A 21,665-nucleotide genomic window follows, 5' to 3' on the forward strand; every position below is an offset into this window, starting at 1 on the left:
AAAAGCCAGAAGTGGTGCTGTGGCTCAAGTGGCAGAGTGCTAGCCTTGAGCAAAAAGAAGCCAGGGACAGTGCTCAGGCCCTGAGTCCAAGCCCCAGAACTGGCAAAACAAAACAAAACAAAAAAAACAAATAAAAGGTACAATTTTATTCATTCTATTTGTGTTTTGTTCTTTGTCTCTTTCACCAAATAAGAAAGCAAAATATTATTCTTAATATAACCTGTTTGCCTAACTAGCTTTTCTGAGTGAAATAAGAAGAGAAAGAAGAAAATTAATGATCAATGCTCTGCCAGTTACAGAGCAAAGCCACATGTTAGAAAACAATGTTTAATAAAAAGTTCAATTCCATGTTATGGAAATGACTGTTATATCACTGTTGTAATTACTTTCAACATGCCATGTGAAACCGTAGCTTCTATTGTTGATGATCCTCTTGTATACCCTTCCTGTGGTTGTGCCCTCACTATCACTGTATCTTATCTGAGTACATTGGAAACTGTATATACTGGTACTAGAACTAGGAAAGTGAAAGGGAATATCAAAATCGAGAGACAAAGGATAAAAAGACAAGCGACTCCAAAAGCAATACTTGCAAAACCATTTGGTGTAAACCAACTGAACAACTCGGGGGGGGGGGGGGGGGAGAGGGAAAGGGGGAGGGGGGAATGAGAGAGGAGGTAACAAACAGTACAAGAAATGTATCCAAGGCCTAAGGTATGAAACTGTAACCTCTCTGTACATCACTTTGACAATAAATAAGAAAAAACAAAAAAAATAACAAGTTTAATATTATTTTCCCACTTTCAGAAGATTTATATGGGAGAGTGAATGTGTGTGTGTGTATGTGTGTGAATGATAATAATTTGAACAATTTTATAGCTTTAAAAATTATCTCAACGAAGGAAAGAAAACATCCGATTTTCCAATTTGGAAGTTCAAATCCAGTTATTATGTAGCTCTGAAAAAAAACCTGATAACTATTAAAAAAGGATATTTTTCAGAAGGATAATTCTGAACAAAGTACATATTAGTCTTCAGTAGAGTATTATTTCACAGTTTCTTTTTTAAATTTTGGTTGTTTGATATGCAATGCCTTTGTATGCAGAAAATAAATAAGTGTTTTCTTCCCAAAAAGAAAAGTCTGTTAATTCAATTTAGGATAAGGACTATGCCTTCCTTTATAAGGTGAAAATTATGATAACAGCAAATATTTTTGAGTTTATTTTCAATAAGGTTTTGTATATAAAAGCCAAACATGCATTAACTAATCTAATCCTCACATTAGCATTGTGAAGAAGCAGCTATGATTGTCCTCTTACTATAGATTCCACATAATTAAAGCACCTGTCCAAGATCACACTGTTAATGGAGTCATGATTTCTGAATACATACATTCTGGACCCAGAGCACAACACTGTGTGTGTGTGTGTGTGTGTGTGTGTGTGTGTGTGTGTGTGTGCGCACTTGAACTCCAGGCCTTGAGCTTTTGTTTGGCTTGTTCACTTATGCTGATACGCTACCACTTGAGTCATCCCTTCGTTTCCAGCTAATTGGAAATAAGAGAATCATGGATTTGTCTGCTTAGCTGCCTTCAAATCACAGATCTCAAATCTCAGCCTACTAAGAGCACAAGATTTTAAACAACTTCCCACAACGCTACTTTCTTAACTCAGTAGAACTTTTTGAAAGCTCAGGAATAACATCTATAAGCTATGGGTCACATTCTCAAGGATCTTACCTATAAAATACACATTTTTTGAAAGCTCAGAAAAAACACCTACATGTGACACAGGTATGTGTCACATTCTCCAGGATTTTAGCTACAAAGTACAGGTATCTCAGTTCAGGTGTCTTGTTCATCTCACCCTGATAGAGTTCTACATGGATAGCAAAGGAGACAGAAGACAGAAGGAACTGGAACCACATTTTTTAAATTACTTATTTATTGACAAAGTGATGTACAGAGGGGTTACAGTTACATACGTTAGGCCATGGGTACATTTCTTGCACTATTTACCTCCTCCCTTGCTCCCCCTCCCCCTCCCCCTTTCCCTCTCCCCCATGAGTTGTTCAGTTGGTTTACACCAAATAGTTCTGCAAGTATTGCTTTTGGAGTCATTTGTCTTTTTATCCTCTGTCTCTTGATTTTGATATTCCCTTTTACTTCCCTAGTTCTAATACCAATATATACAGTTTCCAATGTACTCAGATAAGATACAGTGATAGCGCGGGTACAACCACAGGAAGGGGATACAAGAGGATTATCAACAAAAGAAGCTACAGTTTCACTTGACATATTGAAAGTAATTTCAACAGTGATATAACACTCGTTTCCATAACATTCATTTCACTTAGCATCATCTTATGTGTTCATAAGGGCATAGCTATTGGGCTCTTGTGATCCTCAGCTGTGACTAGCCTAAACCTGTGCTAATTATTCCCTATAAGGGAAAACATAGAGTCCATGTTTCTTTGGGTCTGGCTCACTTCACTTAGTATAATTTTTTCCAAGTTCTTCCATTTCCTTACGAATGGGGCAATGCCATTCTTTCTGATAGAGGCATAAAATTCCATTGTGTATATGTACCACATTTTCCTTTCATCAACTGAGGGGCATCTGGGTTGGTTCCATATTTTAGCTATGACAAATTGTGCTGTGATGAACATTGTTGTGCTGGTGGTTTTAGTGTGTTCTTGTTTGTGGTCTTTTGGGTAGATGCCCAAAAGTGGGGCTGCTGGGTAATAGGGGAACTCCATGTTTAACCTTCTGAGGAATCTCCATATTGCTTTCCAGAGTGGCTGAACCAGTTTACATTCCCACCAACAATAAAGTAGGGTTCACTTTTGGCCACATCCCCTTCAACATTTGTTATTGTTAATTTTCTTAATAAAGGGCATTCTTACTGGGGTGAGGTGGAATCTCAATGTTTTGATTTGCATTTCTCTTATGGTCAGTGACGTAGAGCAGTTTTTCATATGTCTCTTGGCCATTCTCATTTCCTCATCAGAGAAGTCTTGTTGAGGGGGCTGTTGGTTCTTTGAGGTTTGTGGAACCACATTTTTATAACACTCTACTAGCTAGAATACATATGGAGTATGGTAGGTTTTGTTGTTATTGTTTACAGATAATTCTGAATCTGTTCAACTACAAAAATAGTATTTCTTCCTAATATTGAGTATGTCTAGTATGTAACTTGATAATAGTTGGTACAAAAAAGTTCTGTACTTTCATGAGCATAATTTAAATCTATATCCAGTTATTACCTTGCCTCCAGTTCCTGCAGGATCTGTAATTCTTTCTGGTTTTATGTCTTTCATGACACAAACAGCAGCCATAACCAGTTTAACACCAGACGGAGGGTTCTTCATTGATTTTACAATTGTAATATCAGCTGGCTAAATCAAAAGAAAACAAGACATCTTCAGAGGAGTTTATTTTTTAAATAACAAGAGTTTTAAAAGTAATGTTGGATTTGTGGTCATTGAAATGTTCTATGAACTAAATAGATTCTTTCCTAATCCAAACAATTCTTGTTTTATTCTGTAGCTACTGAAACTGCTAGGTCAATGTAAGTTGTATACAATTTGAACAGCCTTACGATACTGAAAAATAAATCCAAAGAAATATTCATGTGTTTTTCTAATAAGTTGTTTAGGAGCAACAGATTTTTATTAAGTTAATAAAGCTTCTACTCTCCAAAAAAAAGTAATGTTGGGGAATAACAAAAGTATCCTTTTAATTTTAAATTATACTATTTTTTTCTGCATTGTTAACTTAATTTCTCAAAAAGTATATTTTATCATGACAGATATTATAGGCTCCCTTGTTACTCATTTCCATGCTCTTCTGACATTTCTTATAATGGTGCAAGTGCTGAAAAGCTAACAACCTAGCTTCCCCCATTCTAATAACTCTGGGTGGGAATTAGTTTCCACTATCAGATCATTTGAATGGTACTAGAATTTGAACAATACATGAAAAGAATGTGAGGGTATGAGGCTTCCATTTTGCTGACATGGATTATAGTAGAGACCATGTGGCTCTATAGGCTACCTTCTCAGAGGGAAAGATTCTCTGGTACACAATTTCTGCAATTGGACTAGGTGGCAAATTTTGCATTTCCTATTGACTCAGTCTAGGATGTTTCTTTTCTTTTGGGGGGAAGATCGACGATACTGATGGTTTTAACTCAGGGCCTCATGCTTGCTAAGCTGGTGCTCATTCAAGCCCTGCTTTTTTTTTTTTTTTTTTTTGGCCAGTCCTGGGCCTTGGACTCAGGGCCTGAGCACTGTCCCTGGCTTCTTCCCGCTCAAGGCTAGCACTCTGCCACTTGAGCCACAGCGCCGCTTCTGGCCATTTTCTGTATATGTGGTGCTGGGGAATCGAACATAGGGCCTCGTGTATCTGAGGCAGGCACTCTTGCCACTAGGCTATATCCCCAGCCCCAAGCCCTGCTTTTTGCTGCTTATTTTGGAAGTGGAGTCCAGCAAACTTCTCTGTACAAGTTGACATCAAGTTGCTATCTTCTAGGTCTCAGCATCCTGAATAGCTAATATTACAGACATGCCACTTGTACTTAGTTTAGGGTTTATTTCTATAGCACTGCCAACAATTCTGTAATCTATTTATAAATTTCCTAGTTTGTTAATACCAGAGTCAACTACATTCTGACCTGAACCCTAACCCATATAATGAAGTACTGTATACCAGGAATGGTGTAAGCAACAATCTTTCAATAAGAGGGAAACCTAAGATTAATGAACCAAAGTGATAGAGTTTGAAGACATCAAGTCTTGTCTTAACTGGACAGGTTTCATTTGACAAAAACAATATGATACCACACACTGGAAACAAACCACAGCTAATTAACCAGGCCTATACACAATATCTTGTTGATGATACTCAAGGTAGCTAATTCCAACACTTGCTTTAAGTGTATCCAGTGCCGACAGAGCTGCTTCTAAGGCTGGAATTGCCTCTGCTAGGTCACTTTCACACTCATTTTTCAGGGCTTGGGCTTCCTCAGCCTTCCCACTGGCTATTTCTTCATCTAATTTCACAAACTTTCTTTTTGCTTCCACTTGTGCAGATTCTATCTCAATAATCTAAAAATAAGAGAGAAAAATTTTTTAAAGTTAGGTCAATTCTTCAAGTAACCTATTGCTTCCTCAATCCTAGAGACAAAAGAGAATTTGAGAATTAGGGAATCCAACAGGTAATTCTAAGGGATAGAGAGGCTTAGAATAAAAGTGGGAGAACAGGGCTGGGAATATGGCCTAGTGGTAGAGCACTTGCCTCGTATACATGAAGCCCTGGGTTTGATTCCTCAGCACCACGTACATAGAAAATGGCCAGAAGTGGTGCTATGGCTCAAGTGGCAGAGTACTGGCCTTGAGCAAAAAGAAGCCAGGGACAGTGCTCAGGCCCCGAATCCAAGCTCCAGGAGTGCCCCCCCCCCAACAAAGGTGAAAATTGGGAGAAACATAAAAATATATATGACCTAATTTATAAATGGGCATGGCACTTCCTTTAAAAAATAACAGAATTCATATGGAACACCATGAGATAGTCCATCAATAGAAAAAGTTAATGTCCTTGGGCTCTAGTAACAAAAAATTATCACTTGATTTCAAGACTAATTTTACATACTGTAATTATGTTTTGATATCAATGAAAACATACCTGCATCATTCTTGCATTTTCAATTCTAGCCTCTTCCAATTTGGGCTGTAACTGAACAAGCTCCAACTGCATTTCACCAACCTAAATAGATGATCTGACATTAACTGTCCATAGTTACCATAGACACTGAAATAGCGCATAAAGAACTGGGGCAGAAAAATCTTAACATTTTTTTCCAGTTTTCTGCATGATAAATCCAAGAAAGTGGATCTAGCATTTTTTCACTACAGACTTTTCTCTTCCTTAAATATAGTATGTAGTATATTATATCTCACTGCAATAGAAAAATGCCAGAGTCATGAAAGAAATGCAACCAGAAAAGAAAGCAGCAGCTCGTTATACCACATACATCTATGTAATGCAAAGATGAAGCAAAAAGCTTCTCTTCCTTACATGGAAATAACTCTAATGGCAAGGTGCTAAGGGTTCTTGCCACTGATCCTAACTACTGAGGAGGCTGAGATGAAAAGAATGATAGTTTGATAGCAGCTCAGGCAAAAAGTTGGTGAGACCTCATTTCAATCAACAAGTTGATGCACTGGCGCACTTGTCATTCCAGCTGAGTAGGAGGCTGAGATCAGGAGAGTCACAAATCTGGGCCAGCCTGGGTTAAAAAAAAGTTCACACATCCCCATCTCAGAAAAAAAAAGGCTGAGGGTGGACAGCATGCACCTGTCATCACAGATGTGGTTAAGACTGTAAATAAAATAGTCATGGTCCAGGCTGGTCTGGACACAAAAGAAATTTGTCCCAAAAATAACCAATGTCGCTGGGCTCTAGTGGTCATACCTCTAATCCTATCTACTCAGGAGAATAAGACCTGGAGGATTAAAGTTCAAAGCCAGACTGAGCAGAAAAGACTTCTGTCTTCAAATTACCACTAAGTGGCTCAAGTGGTAAAGCACCACTCCTAAGCAAGAAAAACAAGTGAGAGCTTGAGTTCCTGGGTTCAAGCCTCACTATCAGCACAATTTTTTAAATCAAATTAAATAAATAAAATAACCAGAGCAAAGAAAGCAAGTGCAAAGCCCTGAGTTCAAACTCGAGTATTGCCAAAAGTTTTTTAAATAACTCCAAATTGAATGTTGCATTTAACAGCTGTTACAAAAAAAAATCAACAGACTTCTTACATTTTTCCAAATACCCTCAAAATTATTAAAAATAATACAGAATATGTCTGAGTCTCTGTGGTATGGGCAACTTAATGAATTTCTCTGAAACTTATTGTATCCATCTGTAAGATGAGAATCATAAAAGTGCCTATCTCATGGAGTTTTGTGAGCAATAACTGAAGGAATGATTGTGACACGCCTAACATAGTGCCTAGCATATAAAATTTAGTTTCCATAAATTGAAGCTTTTATCATTATTTCTAACACATTTTGAGCAAGTCACCCAATTTACCTGAGACTCAGCAAAAGCTAACTTGTCAAGTCCATTTACATATCGTTGTTTTGCTCCCATGACAGCTTGCCGCTTTTTAGTCAAAAGTTGTCGAAATGAGCCAATTAGTTCAAGATAAGAAGTAGCAGTAACATAGTTATGTCGACCTAACTCTTCCAAGAACCTAAAAGAGAGGTAGGTAGCACTTAAGTACGAAATTTCACAAAGGGGTAAAGCAACACAGCATTATCACAACCCTGAAGAACAAATGTTATGTTTTATACAGAAGCTGCTGATGCTTGAACTTTACAAAGCTCTATATTTCTACACAGAAACATATTCTGATTCCCTGTCAGCAAAGTATCAAGGAAGCATGGTAAATTTTAAAAGTACAAATCAATGATGATGTACATAAAAGATGAACTGTAGCAAAAAAGATGCAAGCTCCATTTTTACATGTTTAATAAGACACAAGGAGCTAATCTTGTAGAGGATCCAAGCCGATAATGTAGACAAGCAGAGTTGGAAAGAGGACTATTGATAGAACAGTGTGCATGTATCATTCTTCATACATGTATGTTACATGTTGGTCGAATGGCATAAGGCCAAAAGTATAAAACTACTATTCATGTACATGGGAAAAATGATATCTCAGAAAAATTCTGCAGACTGTAGCACATTGCTTTCAAAGCCCAGCTTCCAGTCACCTTTGAGACCCAGGAGTATTTTTTTCTTGAGTTTGTAAAATACCCTGGATCTTCATAATAAAGTCTTCCTTTTGTTAAACCTAGACAAAGTAGCTTTCTATTACTTGAAGGTTGAGGATGTTAACAATTAAATGATCAGAAAGATTTAGAAAACATAATAGTGTTAAAACTTCAGACTTTTACAGAAAGAGATGCTTTAAAATATAAGACATTCAAGTTATTTAAAAATGTATTACTACTAGCCTGTCTGAAAGTTCCATAACAGAGGTGTGAAAGTGTTTACAGACTGGAACTATCTCACGTCGCTCAATTTCAGTAAGCTCCAATGTTTCTAAGAATTTTACAGCAACAAGTTCAAGAGCATCTTCAGGCCATGGCTAAAAATAAGAAAAATAAAGGTTATAAAATTTCTGGGAGAGAAAAATGGAAGGGGTGACACTGTCCAAAAAGAAATTAATTTCCTGACTAATGTAATTGCAACTCCTTTGCAGACCACCTTTATAGTAACAATTTTTAATTTTTTTTTTTTTTTTTTGCCAGTCTTGGGGCTTGGACTCAGGGCCTGAGCACTATCCCTGGCTTCTTTTTGCTCAAAGCTAGCACTCTGACACTTAAGCCACAGTGCCACTTCTGGCCGTTTTCTGTATATGTAGTGCTGGGGAATCGAACCCAGGGCCTCATGTATACGAGGCAGGCGCTCTTGCCATTAGGCCATATCCCCAGCCCAATTTTTAAATTTTTTTAAAGAAATTTAAGATGAGAGGTCCAAATTCAAATGTATAAATTGAATGCCTTTCTATGGGAAAAGAATTTAGGTTCAAGAAAATTAGAACTTAAATGAGGAAAATAGAAGAACTGAGCTTGCAATATTTATTAAGGCTTCAAAGCGCATTTTATACACTAAGGTCAAAATAAGAACAATATGACATAAAGGGTCAATATTGTATATATCAAAGAGGTATATTACACTGCTTTCTCAACTCTATTAGACAACCTGTCTGTTAGGCATTGTAAACTTTAGCATGTCAGTGGCAAAAGATGTTAGATATTTACTCAAAGTCTATTAACCCCTTTTTCCTTAAGACTCCAGTTTTATTCTGCATAAAACATTTCCCAGATTTCATTGTAATTGAGAATAGCTAATGACATATAAGCAATTGTTGGGTCAGACTTTAAGGGTGGTACCTTTTGTGAGTTAACATAGAACCAGCATGTAGACTCTTTGCCCTATTTTCATTGTCTTTTCTGGAACAGAATTGTGGAAACTGTAACTCTAACAGCCATCTTAAGTTGACTAAGGATGTAAATCACTTATCAAATATAGTAAAGTAAAAAGAACTTAGGACTCTGACTTTAGCCTAAAAGCTCTACTGTGTTTACTTCAGAAGTGTGTGTGTGTGTGTGTGTGTGTGTGTCACAACCCCAGATTTTACTCATATTGACAAGAACAACCAATGTGTTAAATTCTTTTTTACTAACAGTCCCTCACAATTTCCATTAAAATTTCCAAAGGTAGATTTCTTATGCCACCCCCAAAATTGTTCTATTTGTTGTCTTGTTTTGTTGAGACAGGCTGGCCTCAAACTTTTGATAATCCTGCTACAACTTTTTGAGTGATGGGATTACAGATGTGCCCCACCATACTGATCAAAATTTGCTTCTTGTTTAGGATTTTTCAACATCAGTAAAATGATTCTTCTGCTTTCCTAGAATATACCAAGCATGTTCCTGCCTCTGGGACTCTGGACTTTCTGTTTCCTGTGATTAGAATCTTCTTCCCTTCAATCTTCCATAGTGAACCCTGGTTCACTCCCTTAGAATGGTTAACATTATGTGTCAACTTGATTGGACCACAAGGTGCCCAGATATGTTCAAACATTATTCTGAATGTTTCTGTAAGGATATTTTCATTTAGTTTTTATTTATTGACATATCAGTTTTACAGGTGGGGGAAGGAGTTCACTGTTGCACTTCCATACAGGTTAACACTGTATTCCAATCAATTTCAACTTTTCTGTAAGGATATCTTTACATGAGCTTAACATTTAAATCAAAAGACTAAGTAGTGCTTACTGTCCTCTTCAGTGTCAACAGAAGATATCCAAACAGTAAAAGACTAATATAAAACAAAAAAAAAGTGTTCACTGTCTTCCAAATGAGGGAGAATGCCTCTTCTCAGTTTTAAGCTGAGACATTAAATTTTTTTAATCTTAAGCCTGATTGTCTTTAGATCAGAACTACATAACTGGCTCTCAGGTCTCCAGCTTGCTGACTTCAGATCTTGAGACTTGTTGGCCCCATAATCATGTGAGTCAATTCTTGTAACAAGTCTCTTTAGCTCCTAATATGTATAATACATATACACCCATTTATCTGAATAAAAGCAAAAGTAGTTTTTAAGCATAAAATTGATAATAAATAGACAAAAGGAAATAAAACAAATTAGTTTCAGAAATTATTAATCATATGAATGACAACTATATATGCTATTTTATGGTTCCTTATATGCCCTTCTTTCAACTAATTCACCTTCAGAATATTTAAGAAATTTGCTATCTTCATATAAATACCCTCTACATGTCAACATTATGGTTCTTTTATATAATTTTGGCTGCTTTCTTTTGTGTCTTCCAGTCCAGTGTATAAGCTTCTTTTGGAGAATACCTAGTCATTAGCTCCTGGTACCGAGCTGTATTTGTATATTAATCTTAAATAAGATTTCAGTAAAATTCAAAGAGTTAGCACTGCCCCACAAATTACAAACCTGAAACCAGTCAATAGTACAGCAATTGATGAGTGATGGGAACTGTCTCAATCGATTTCGAAAGGCATCTCCAATGGGGCTGAAGGCTACTACGACATGAAGATTATCCTTGCAGCGATTCACAAAAAAAGCAAACAAGGCTAAGGGACTGAGTTCATCATGCTTACTGCCAGCCTGAGCTACTGGGCGAACACCCTAGAGAATATCAGAAAGTAAAAGCCATGTAAACAAAAATGGATTTGCTGATAATAAAATCTGAGATATTAAAACATGAAATTTTTTAGCATTTTTGTTTTTGTATCAATAGAATGTCCAACCATTAAAAAATAGTTGTATATAAAATATGAAACAGAAAAAGTAAAGCCTTGGAAAAGTTTAGAAGAAAAATAAGAAGAAGAAAAGACATAACAGCCAAAGTGAGCAGGAAGGCCTGGCAGAGCTTAGGAAATGCAATTTTCCAAAGGTGACTATTCTTTAAATGGGAATACAGAGAGTAAATTTCTCCTATGAATTAGGAGAATTGCTATTTATCATCAGCCTTCACTACAGTTCTGATATCTCCCACAAAAAAAAAAATGTATTTCATTTTGTTTTCTTTTCTCCTTCCCCCAATCTAGGCCATGAACTAGTTATATACTTAATTGGGGCTTTCTAAGTTTCTAATACTACATATATCTGTATTTTATTTGATTCCCAGACCTCAGAACAATTCTTTGTGGGAGGATATTATGCTCTTGTTACTTAGAAGACAAAAGCAGACTGCCTGATCTACCAGGCTGAATGAACTTCAATCGAAATGATTTCTCTGGAGACTGAGAATGAAACATCCAGGTCTAAGTGATAAATTCTATGGATAAAAGTAGAGATGGTAAATTTGAAAGGGAGAAATTACTACTACAAGAGGTCTTGCATGGAAACATTTTAGAAATTAGAATCAAAGTATTTGATACCTGACACATAGGTACTATATGATTTTTTAAATGTGTGGTAATCCCTATTTACAACTCCTTAATAATATTTTAAAAGTTTGACCAGTAGATCACAAAGTTTGGCTTTCATGTATCAGTACTATTAGACAACTTGTTTTACTTAAATGTATAAAATTTGTTTTTGAGTAATAATAAGCCATTGGGCCAGTTAAGAATCATTAAAGTCATGTTTATCTTCCTCCCATCCTCAAGTCATGCTTTCTAGTTCCAATTTAAGATTCTAAACTCTACTAATAAACCATGCTAAAATCATGCCAAGTAAAACATTTATTAATATGAAAATGGGAATTTTAAAATTAAAATTCTGCTCCATAACTATATTGGAAAGAACTTAAAATTAATCCAAAAAATCATGTGTTAAGCTAATACATTTTAATTCCATAAACTCTATTTAATCCTAATGAGTGGAAAAAAGGTTTCATGATGATGATGATGATGATGATGATGATGATGATGATGATGATGATAATAATAACTCCTATGCTGAGACAAGCATTCTCCCAAAAGCATTTACCTCCATCACTTCTTGCTTTTCATCTGCTGCAAAAATGTTAGGGACTTCTCCAGTATTGAGCACACTATCAATATCTTCTAGAAAAGCTTCCTCCTTAATCTGAGTGTCTGTGATTAGAAAGACTGTCTTCTGACCTTTCACGCCCACATTTCTCAACAGAGCCTTAAAGTAAAAATGTTCTTGTAAGCAAAATACAGTAGATATCTGTTGGTTTTGTTTTCCATCCCTTTCTTGGTCTTTTAACAACATATCTATTTAAGGTTCTAGTGAGGTTGTCAATCAGTCTCTTTCTCATCTTATAGGTAGACAATCCAAACTAGTCAGTGTTCCCAAATAACCATTGATTCAGAAGAAGATACTTGACTTAAGGATGACCCAATTACACTAATAGTTCACTCAGATGGATTTGAAAAAAATGCTTACTCTGAAGTGGAGTATTCTAAAGGCTGCATTCTAAATTACTGGGACCATATGTGTCCTTATGGAATGAGCCTGCTGGAAATAAAAGACAAATGGAGAACAGCACAGCCAAAGAAAGTAATTTTGTTTGAACTTGAGCCTTCATGGTTGTTAGGCTTATACTCTTGCACTTGGGACATGCCTCCAGTAGTGTTTTTTGCTTGTTATTTTGGAGATGGACTAGCAAACATATCTATGCAGTCTGCCCTTGAACTGCCATTCTTCAGACCTTGGTAATCTAAATATCTAGGACTACAGAAATGGACCAACAGACCCAGCTAGAAAGAATAATTTCTAATGATATAAGTTGAGCCCTTAAATTCAATCAAGCCACTTATAAATCACATTTCTTCTTTTGCTTAAAATAGCTTGAGCTAGTTTTAGGGTTTTTTTCTTTTTTATTGCCAATGCAACCAAAATAAAGATTTGGACTTAGTAGTATGCTCGAACTTTTGTAAGTCTTTATTAGATAGTAGTGACTGGTAACATTTCAGGAACTTTGTAGCGGACTGTTAAATACAGCCAAAATTAATTTTATAAGCTTGCAATTAAGTAATTAAGTAATATATATATACATACACACACACACACACACACACACACACACACACACACACACACATATATATATATATATATATATATATATATATATATATATATATGCTGAATGGCTCACGCCTGTAATACCAAATACTCAGGAGGCTAAGATCTGAGGATCATGATTCAAAGCCAGCCAGAGCAGGAAAGTCTGCAAGACTCATCTTCAATTAAATATCAAAATGCTGGAAGTGGAGCTGTGGCTCAAATTATAGAGCACCAACTTTGAGCAATAAAATTAAGTGAGGGCACAAGGTCCTAAGTTCAAACCCTAATACCAGCACACACACAAAAAACTTCAATTAAGGTAGGCTAAAAGACATTATGCTAAGAAAAAGTCCCTCTTAGTGTTGCTTTTGCTTATATTCAGCAAGAAAAAAGATCTCAATTCAACAACTTAACTATTTTCAAGGAACTAGAAAAATAAGGACAAACTAAGCCCAAAGTTAGCAAAATGAAAAAAAAAATTTTAAGTTAATAGAAATAAATAAAATGGAGAATACAGAATAGAAAAAAATCAATAAAATTAAATTTTAAAAAATCAATAGCATGGACAAAACCTCGGGTAGATTAAGAAAACAAGAGAGAAAACTCAAACTCTTAAAACATAGAAATAGAAGAGTTTGATATCACCAGTTCCACAGAAATAAAAAAAATATATAGGAAAACAGTATGAACCATGATTTTCCAACAAGTTAAACAACCTAGAAAAGTTAGATGAGCTTATAGAAACAATTACAGCACAAAAAGAGTTTATTAAGATGCCCAAGACCAGAGTTAATAATACAAAACAGAAATTAAAATTAAACATATCTGACTTCAAAGTCAATGTTCTTACTACTAAATAGTAGTACAGAAAAATATGCTGCTTTCTAAGTATATTCTTTGATTGGAAGTAAATGAATGATTTTTTCCCTCTAAAGTGTGAGTGAAAAAAATATATAATTGTAATTTTTTCTCATATCTCTGTAAACTTTTTTTGCATTGGCCTGGGTTCTACCATTTTCACCTGCAAAGGACCCAGGAATAATCCATTTCTCTATGTAACTTTTAGAATACAAAAACTTAGTAGGGAAGGACCCATAAAGTGGAAGACCAGCATTATCTCCCTTCTTTTTTTACTACATTATTTCTCTTTTAGAATTCTCTATAAAAGACCACAGATCACTACAACGTAAGCATGAAGCAGTAAGTGTGCAATGCACTATTCTCTTGGTTGGTGAGATAGGAATAAAGCTCCGACAAAACTATTAATATTGATGACATCTTCGTTATTGTAATCATGAAGTTCATTTTTTAGATGCTAAGTATCTAACCCAGGACTTTGTACATTCTATGTATTATCCACTCTGCTACTTAGCTACATATCCAGCCCATGAGATTTGTATTTAACCTTCTGCTGGAAATCATATATTTATCTGAAATAAGTCCTCCCAGAACAAAGATAAAAAATACAATTAGCAGCAGCTGGATGACTTGCTTAACCCCATGTCATTTCTCTCAGCTTCAGTGTCTTGACTAGTAACACATAGGGACAACTATGCTGCATTTCACACTCATACACGTAGAATGAAATCATGTAAGTAAAACACTCAGGATGGGGAGCAGCACACCCAACACATACTCAATGGATAATATTAGCAGCAGCACCACACAGGTTAGGTCTCCCTTTTTAAAAAAATGTACTATTTGCACTATAAGACACAAGGTTTGCTCATAATTTTACCTTCAGATCCTCTCTCCATTCATTAATACCATAGCTTTTTGAAATTTCTGGTTGGAAAATCTGCATTTTTGCCATAGACGTAGCCAGACGAGTTAAAGATTGACGACCACTTCCTCCAAGTCCAACAAGCAAAGCATTTCCACCAAATTGTTTTAGAATTCTACATATTCTTGATAAATGTTCTAAGACATACCTGCCGGAAAATCGCAATATTATTACACATGACAATGTACATATTTCATAACATCATATACCATGTAAATATGCACAAAAGTTATTATTGAAATAAAAATGTAAAGTTAAGATGGTGTATATAAATGTAGGACTATCTGTGTATATATTATAGATAGCGAAAGTCCAAGGAAACATGTGAGTTGCTTTTTAGTACTACCAGTTATGATGGAGGACAAAGTGGGTCCTTAGCTACAAAAGAGATTTCCAAAAAAGTTACTTGCATTTCATATCTTTATATAATGGTGGGTGTTACTTATATTTTTCTTTATATACATTTAAAATATTTCATAAATAGCAATTTCTAGTATCAATATGAAAATGTAGGTACCTAAACACAACAAGATTCATTCTTGTTTTGTGAGTTTGATTATATTCATCTAAGCACTGATCTACAACATCACTAAAATTGTGGATATTTGGAATTTCAATATAAGTTCTATCATCTCCTTCAAGGTCAGGATTCATATAATCACCAAACATGAGATTTCTTAAATCTTCCTCAGATACCTATAGGACAGAAATGGATAAATTACAAAATCTAAAATCTTTTAAAAAATAAATTTAGGAAAATGTACAAAATTTTGTTTTATCCATGTTAGGAAAGGTCTCATATACATATATATTACTTTTATTATCTTTAAATAGTTATGCAAAGGGGTTTGCTTCGAAATGCAGTGCATCATGGTCAATGTCACCCCTTTGATCATTCTCCTTCTCTATTCCAGCCCTACTCATCCTGTCAAGTTACCTGGTTTTTCATTGTCAATATATACATTATTATGACTATATTTGCCCACTTTTCCTCTTTCCATTCTTCTACTCCCTCCCCTTAAGTCCCACCATTCTCAGACAAAACATGTTTCAGCTTCCTGGTATTCACTTTGTTAAACTGTAAGATAATTGTTCAAGGAATTACAGCACTGGAATCCATTCCTGCATATGCCATACTTTAGTCAGTTTGATTGTCTATAATATGTATATGGCCATGTATATGTTTTGTATACATTTATATTTTAAATATAATTTCAACATATGAGAGAAAACATGCTCTTTTTGTCTCTCTGAGCCTTGATTCATATAACATAATTTTTCAGGCCCACCAATTTCCCCAAAAATGGCATAATGTTATTCTTCCTGCTCAATGAACAATATTCCATTATATAAAAATACATACACAATTATATAATAATATTCTTTATATGTATTATATACTATAAATGACATACTATCTATCACATATATTATATATCATATATTATACATTATCACATTTTCTTGAGCTATTCATCTATTGTAGGACATCTTTTAAACATTAAGGTAGGAAATACTATAGTTTTAAAATTAATATGTAAATATCTAAAGTTAATATGTAAAATTATACCTTTATGAAATAAAAATGAAAGTTCTGAGGTTTTCTTCCCTAGAGACTAAAGACTTATTTTGTGTGACTCCATTTATCAAGTACTTATTAGAGGTTAATACCATCATATTTATTGTATCATTTAATTCCTATCATACAAGGTTTTATTCCTTAAATAACTCCTATATTGCACATGTTACTCTGAAAACCTCTCAAAATAAACACCTATCCATGAGAAAGGTTCAAAGAATATGTTCAATAACAAGCAATAATATATTTATAGATAAGCTAACTGATTATAAGAATTCATGAAATCTTATTGCTTTAATTCAACATGTTTTAATATATACTAACTATACTCACCGGTGCATTCTCTTTCCTCAAATGTGAAAAGACACCATCAAATGATTCTTTAAAATGGTCTTTTATAACAGTTTTAATTAATTTGAAGAGCCAGTTTCGATCATTATCATTAACAAGTCGATCATAAAACACCCGAAGAACCTCATGCACAAACAGACGGATCATAGTCTGCTTGCTCTCCACAGCATCTCTTTCAATGAGTAAGCAACCCAGGATAACACGTGAAAAATCACGCAAGTTGAAAGTATAATGAGATTTTGTGGGAGTGGGCAAAAGATTTTCCATGGATCGTTTATATATCTGTGTATGAAATATACAGCAAAGCAAAAACTGAACTAGTAAAGTGTGACAAATAAGAATTTTAAGTCCTATCAGAGTATATCAACTTGGAAAATGTCAAGTACTATGCCTAGCATAGCATTTATGTTTATTTTTTACTATAGCACACAACCAGGCATTATGAAGTTGAAGAATTTGACAATCCTTCAGCTTAGATTCTATCCAAGCTTACATTTTTTTTGGCCAGTCCTGGGCCTTGGACTCAGGGCCTGAGCACTATCCCTGGCTTCTTTTTGCTCAAGGCAAGCACTCTACCACTTGAGCCACAGCGCCACTTCTGGCTGTTTTCTATATATGTGGTGCTGGGGAATCGAACCCAGGTCTTCATGTAAACAAGTCAAGCACTCTTGCCACTAGGCCATATTCCCAGCCCCCAAGCTTACTTTTATTTCCCATTTGTAATCACTGTCCCACTTAAAGATGGCCTGAGACTAGGAGTTAAAATTTCAATAGTGAAATCAAATGACTCATTCTGAAGTTTTCCAAATAAGGAATTATCATTGTCTTCAAAACAAATCAACACCTTAATAATAACAATAATTATATTTTAAAAGTCCTAAATATTACTCCATCTATACTCCATGATAAATTGTACATTCATTACAGATATAATAGAATATAATAAAATTAAACATAAAAAACAAATCCATACATCATCTTCCTTCTCTTTTTCCTCTTATACAGCTTCCCTGTCTTCCTTCTATCTTAATTGGTGTAATATAGAAATAAAATTTATTTGTACTATATTCACCAGGTTAATATTTTCTTTAAGGGAATCAATTTAAATGTGTACAATATGGTCTGACAAAAACTTAACAAAATGACTTTATATTTGTATGTTCTATAATTCATTCTCTGTTCCAAACTCTACACATAGGACTCTAATGCTTCAAAGACAGAATGAAAAAAAGGGAGAATTCATTTCTTTTCCAAAACACATTCTACACAAGTCCCCTAGTTTTCAAAGCAATGCTTGAATTGTTATATTTTATTAAAATAAGCACTGTTCTATATGAGAAGAAATGCACTATCTTGTTATGGTTTGTGTCTGAAGTGTCCCTTGAAGGCTTTTATGTTAGGCTTGGATGCTAACTAATGAGTTTTGGGGAACTTAATGGGCTCTTAAGGGCTCTGACCTAATGGATAGATTATCCCTAAAGTGATGTATAGCATTCTGGCATTATTGGGAGGTGATAGAAACTAAGAAGTGGAACCTAACTGGTGGTCACAGAGGTCACGTCCTGAAATGCCTTGTCCCCATCTCCTTGCTGTAAATCTACTTAGAAGCTACCATGAGCTGAGAAGCTCTGCTCCATCACATGCCTCTTCTTTGCTGTTCCAGCTTGTCTTAAGCCCAGCCCAATAAAATCAGCCAATCATGGACTGAAACTATGAGCCAAAATAAAGGTTTCCGTTAATTACCTCTCTTACTTGTTATAGTAATGGAGAGGTGAGTAGCATATCCTTCTTTGTTCATACCTTTTCTACTTTAATAGTGCAAAATTTACACTGAAACAAATTGGAGGAACAAGGAACCTTAGAATACCTGATATTCCAAATAAGCCTCTGAGTGGGACTGCTTAAGAGGGATTGAACCAGAAGAAATAGGGGAAATGGACAGTAGAGAGTTATATGAGATATGATTCAACTGTTATATAATATGAATCCCACAGAAATTAATACTGAGAGAGAGAGAACTTTGGGCTTCTGAAAGGTCAAATTACTTGCTCTGTCATAGAACTAGGAAATACATACAAAAGCTTCAATCCCAGATTTCAAAGCCTGTGATCTTTCTGCATTCAAATATTCTAAACAACTTCTCTAATAATGAAGAATAAAGTATATAGCTAAGGGGAAAATATTTTCTTTTTTCTAAGACCAAGATTTGAACTTTAGCTTATTGGCTGCTGCTCTATGACCTAAGCCATGCCTCCAACCCCAAGGCTGGGAAATATATTTTTTGAAAGTCCACATTAAGCATTTTACAATCGCATTATTTGCTTACCTCCATAGTCCCATTGACTATTTGGTTCCCAATTAAAAAGTACTCTGGAGGAAATTCACGAGTCCTAAGGTAGAATGCCATAATTGATGAAAAAATTCGAATCATAGTTTCATCACTAAAAGTATTAATAGTGCAGATATTGAAATGACGAATGAAACGAGGAGTAACTGGATTCCTGCCACCACCTGGAGGGCCCATGGCAGCCATCAGCTCTATATCAACAAGCGTGATCTTACTTGTGTCCTTCAGATCATACCTGGAAAGCAATTTAAAGAAATAGAAGATGGGATGAAATCTAAATAGCCCTAGAAATTCAATCTGATTGTATTTTCTGTGAAAGGAATAACTTTAGATAATGCTTTGGGTAAAAGAAAATATTTTATTTAAAGAATTCTATGTCCCTTTCAGTGTCACAGATTCTATTTCCCAGATTCTGTGTGTCTAGAATGTCCCTTCCTCCAGCCTTTCTCTTTCTCCTTCTAGTTTGACTCTATTATTCCCCTTTTCCAAATCTAGAAGCATAGAAGGATACATCTGCAACCTACTTATAGCTGGGTATAGGATGAGTGGCTACACATCTCATTTTATCCCACAGCATAAGTCTGATTTGTTCATGTTATCCTGGAGTAATTATCAGTAAATTTCCCTTTTTATTAACAGAAATATCTTACTCTTTGAACAATCAATAACACAGTAACACTATGGAAAAGTCTTTTTTTCCCTTTTTTCTCATTTGAAATCTTATACATGAGGATACTTAAATCGTATATGAATTGTTGCATGGAAAGGGGCCTATTATGGAAGGTGTTCAAGTAAGAGAACCACTTGAATGCACAAGATTTATCTTTAAAAAGAAGAACTCTTGGGCTGGTGGTGTGGCTCAGTAGTAGAGTACTTGTCTCTTATTCAAGAGGCCCTGGGTTCAATCCCTACAACTACCCAAAAACAAAAAAACAAACAAAACTCTTTCAAAAATGTCTATGTAAGAAAGAATGAGCAACCATTATATTCCCTAAATAATTTGAATTTTTATTTTATTTATTTATTTTTGCTGGTCCTGGGCCTTGAACCCTGGGCCTGGACACCATCCCTTTTGCTTGATGCTTGCACTCTACTACATGAGCTACAACACCACTTATAGCTTTTTCTGTGATTAATTGGAGATTAGAATCTCACAAACTTTCCTGACAGAGTTGGCTTTGTACCACGATCTCAGCCTCCAGAGTAGCTAGGATTGCAAGCAGAAATTTAATACTTTTCTTTGCAAAGCTAACACATAATGAGAGACAACTTAGGTATGGCTTCTTAAGACTTAATTTAAATATTTACCAATGTCCACAGTCAAAAAGTTGTCGTAATAATTCAATAGGAGGCTGTGCTCCATATTTCTCCAATGCAGGCATGCTCATATCATCTATAAAAATTACACATTTCTTTCCCATAGGTGGTCCAAAAACTCCTTTGCGCCTTTTATCCAATCTAGCCATAATAATGTTCTAAAATGTCAGAAAAAAGTGGTATGTTTACCTATACTAGTATTACAAACTTATTATTATTATGATTGCTTATGTTAAGTCATAATCAAGAGCTGGGGGATGCAGCATACTGATAGAGCAATTGCCTAGCATGCACAAGTTCCTGGTTTTGATCCCCAGTAGTGCAAAAATGAGGGATGGGAATGGATAGACATAAGTTTAGGAATGGACGCTAAATGCAGAAACTAGAAAAAGGTTCATGAAATAGTTTCATCTTGTTTTATCTAGAGGCAAAGTTTGGGATGCATGGCTCCTGTTAGAGAAAATTACACAGTAAGTAATGGTGTTAAAGATTCAGTAAGCAGAACCACAAGGGCTGTAGAAGAGTGTATTTTTTTCTCCAGTTAAGAACTTAATTGTTGCTGCTTCTCAGGTTAAAAAAAAAAAAAGTGACAAAACTTAATAAGCTATTATTGGTTAGTAAAATATCCCCACTGATTTTATAGGAGGAGATTTACACAGTTTCTTGTTTAATATACAATCTTAAACTTTCATCACATACAGGAAATAATAATTACAGACCCAAGAATCTGGATTTAAACTAACCTGAACCTGATTGGCACTGGTCCGTGCAGAGAAATTAACATAAAAGGGGAAATAACGATCCTTTTCCAAGTGATTCATTAGCTTATCCTTCACATACACTGATTTTCCTGTGCCAGTTGGACCCACAAAAAGCAATGGCCTTTAGGAAAACAATGAATATGTTATTCAAGATAGAAGAAAGTCAGAAAACTTTGCTAAAGTAAGCAGGATTTAGTTGAAAATTCAAATAAATCATTTTAATCTGAAAACTTTACATTTTTACATATAACTTACTCCATGAAAGACTAGTCAAAGTAATTATACACATACATTTTTGCCTAATAATGCAAAAATAAATGATAATAACGTTTCTATATATAAAGGACTTATAAGACAAGTAACATGCTTAGTTTTTCAAAAGAAGTCTGTTTGCTTCCTCAAAAAAAGCATATTTGTATCTTTTATAGAAATGGAGTTAA

General features: G+C 35.0%; 1 protein-coding gene across 1 annotated transcript in view; it reads right to left on the minus strand.

Annotated features, from left to right (window-relative positions):
* Positions 1 to 21,665, minus strand: part of Dnah12 (dynein axonemal heavy chain 12) — a 152,463-nt gene that overhangs the window by 50,653 nt on the left and 80,145 nt on the right. The window contains exons 37-49 of the mRNA XM_048354870.1: positions 21,208 to 21,346; positions 20,456 to 20,622; positions 19,127 to 19,382; positions 16,783 to 17,082; positions 15,388 to 15,566; positions 14,826 to 15,018; positions 12,041 to 12,202; positions 10,538 to 10,732; positions 8,017 to 8,150; positions 7,088 to 7,250; positions 5,684 to 5,764; positions 4,930 to 5,106; positions 3,265 to 3,396 (exon numbers count right to left, since the gene is read on the minus strand). Of these exons, the coding sequence (XP_048210827.1) occupies positions 3,265 to 3,396; positions 4,930 to 5,106; positions 5,684 to 5,764; positions 7,088 to 7,250; positions 8,017 to 8,150; positions 10,538 to 10,732; positions 12,041 to 12,202; positions 14,826 to 15,018; positions 15,388 to 15,566; positions 16,783 to 17,082; positions 19,127 to 19,382; positions 20,456 to 20,622; positions 21,208 to 21,346 (2,278 nt within the window). The remainder of the gene's footprint in view (positions 1 to 3,264; positions 3,397 to 4,929; positions 5,107 to 5,683; positions 5,765 to 7,087; positions 7,251 to 8,016; positions 8,151 to 10,537; positions 10,733 to 12,040; positions 12,203 to 14,825; positions 15,019 to 15,387; positions 15,567 to 16,782; positions 17,083 to 19,126; positions 19,383 to 20,455; positions 20,623 to 21,207; positions 21,347 to 21,665) is intronic.

Source organism: Perognathus longimembris, chromosome 10 (genome assembly GCF_023159225.1).
Source record: "Perognathus longimembris pacificus isolate PPM17 chromosome 10, ASM2315922v1, whole genome shotgun sequence".
NCBI lineage: Eukaryota > Metazoa > Chordata > Mammalia > Rodentia > Heteromyidae > Perognathus > Perognathus longimembris.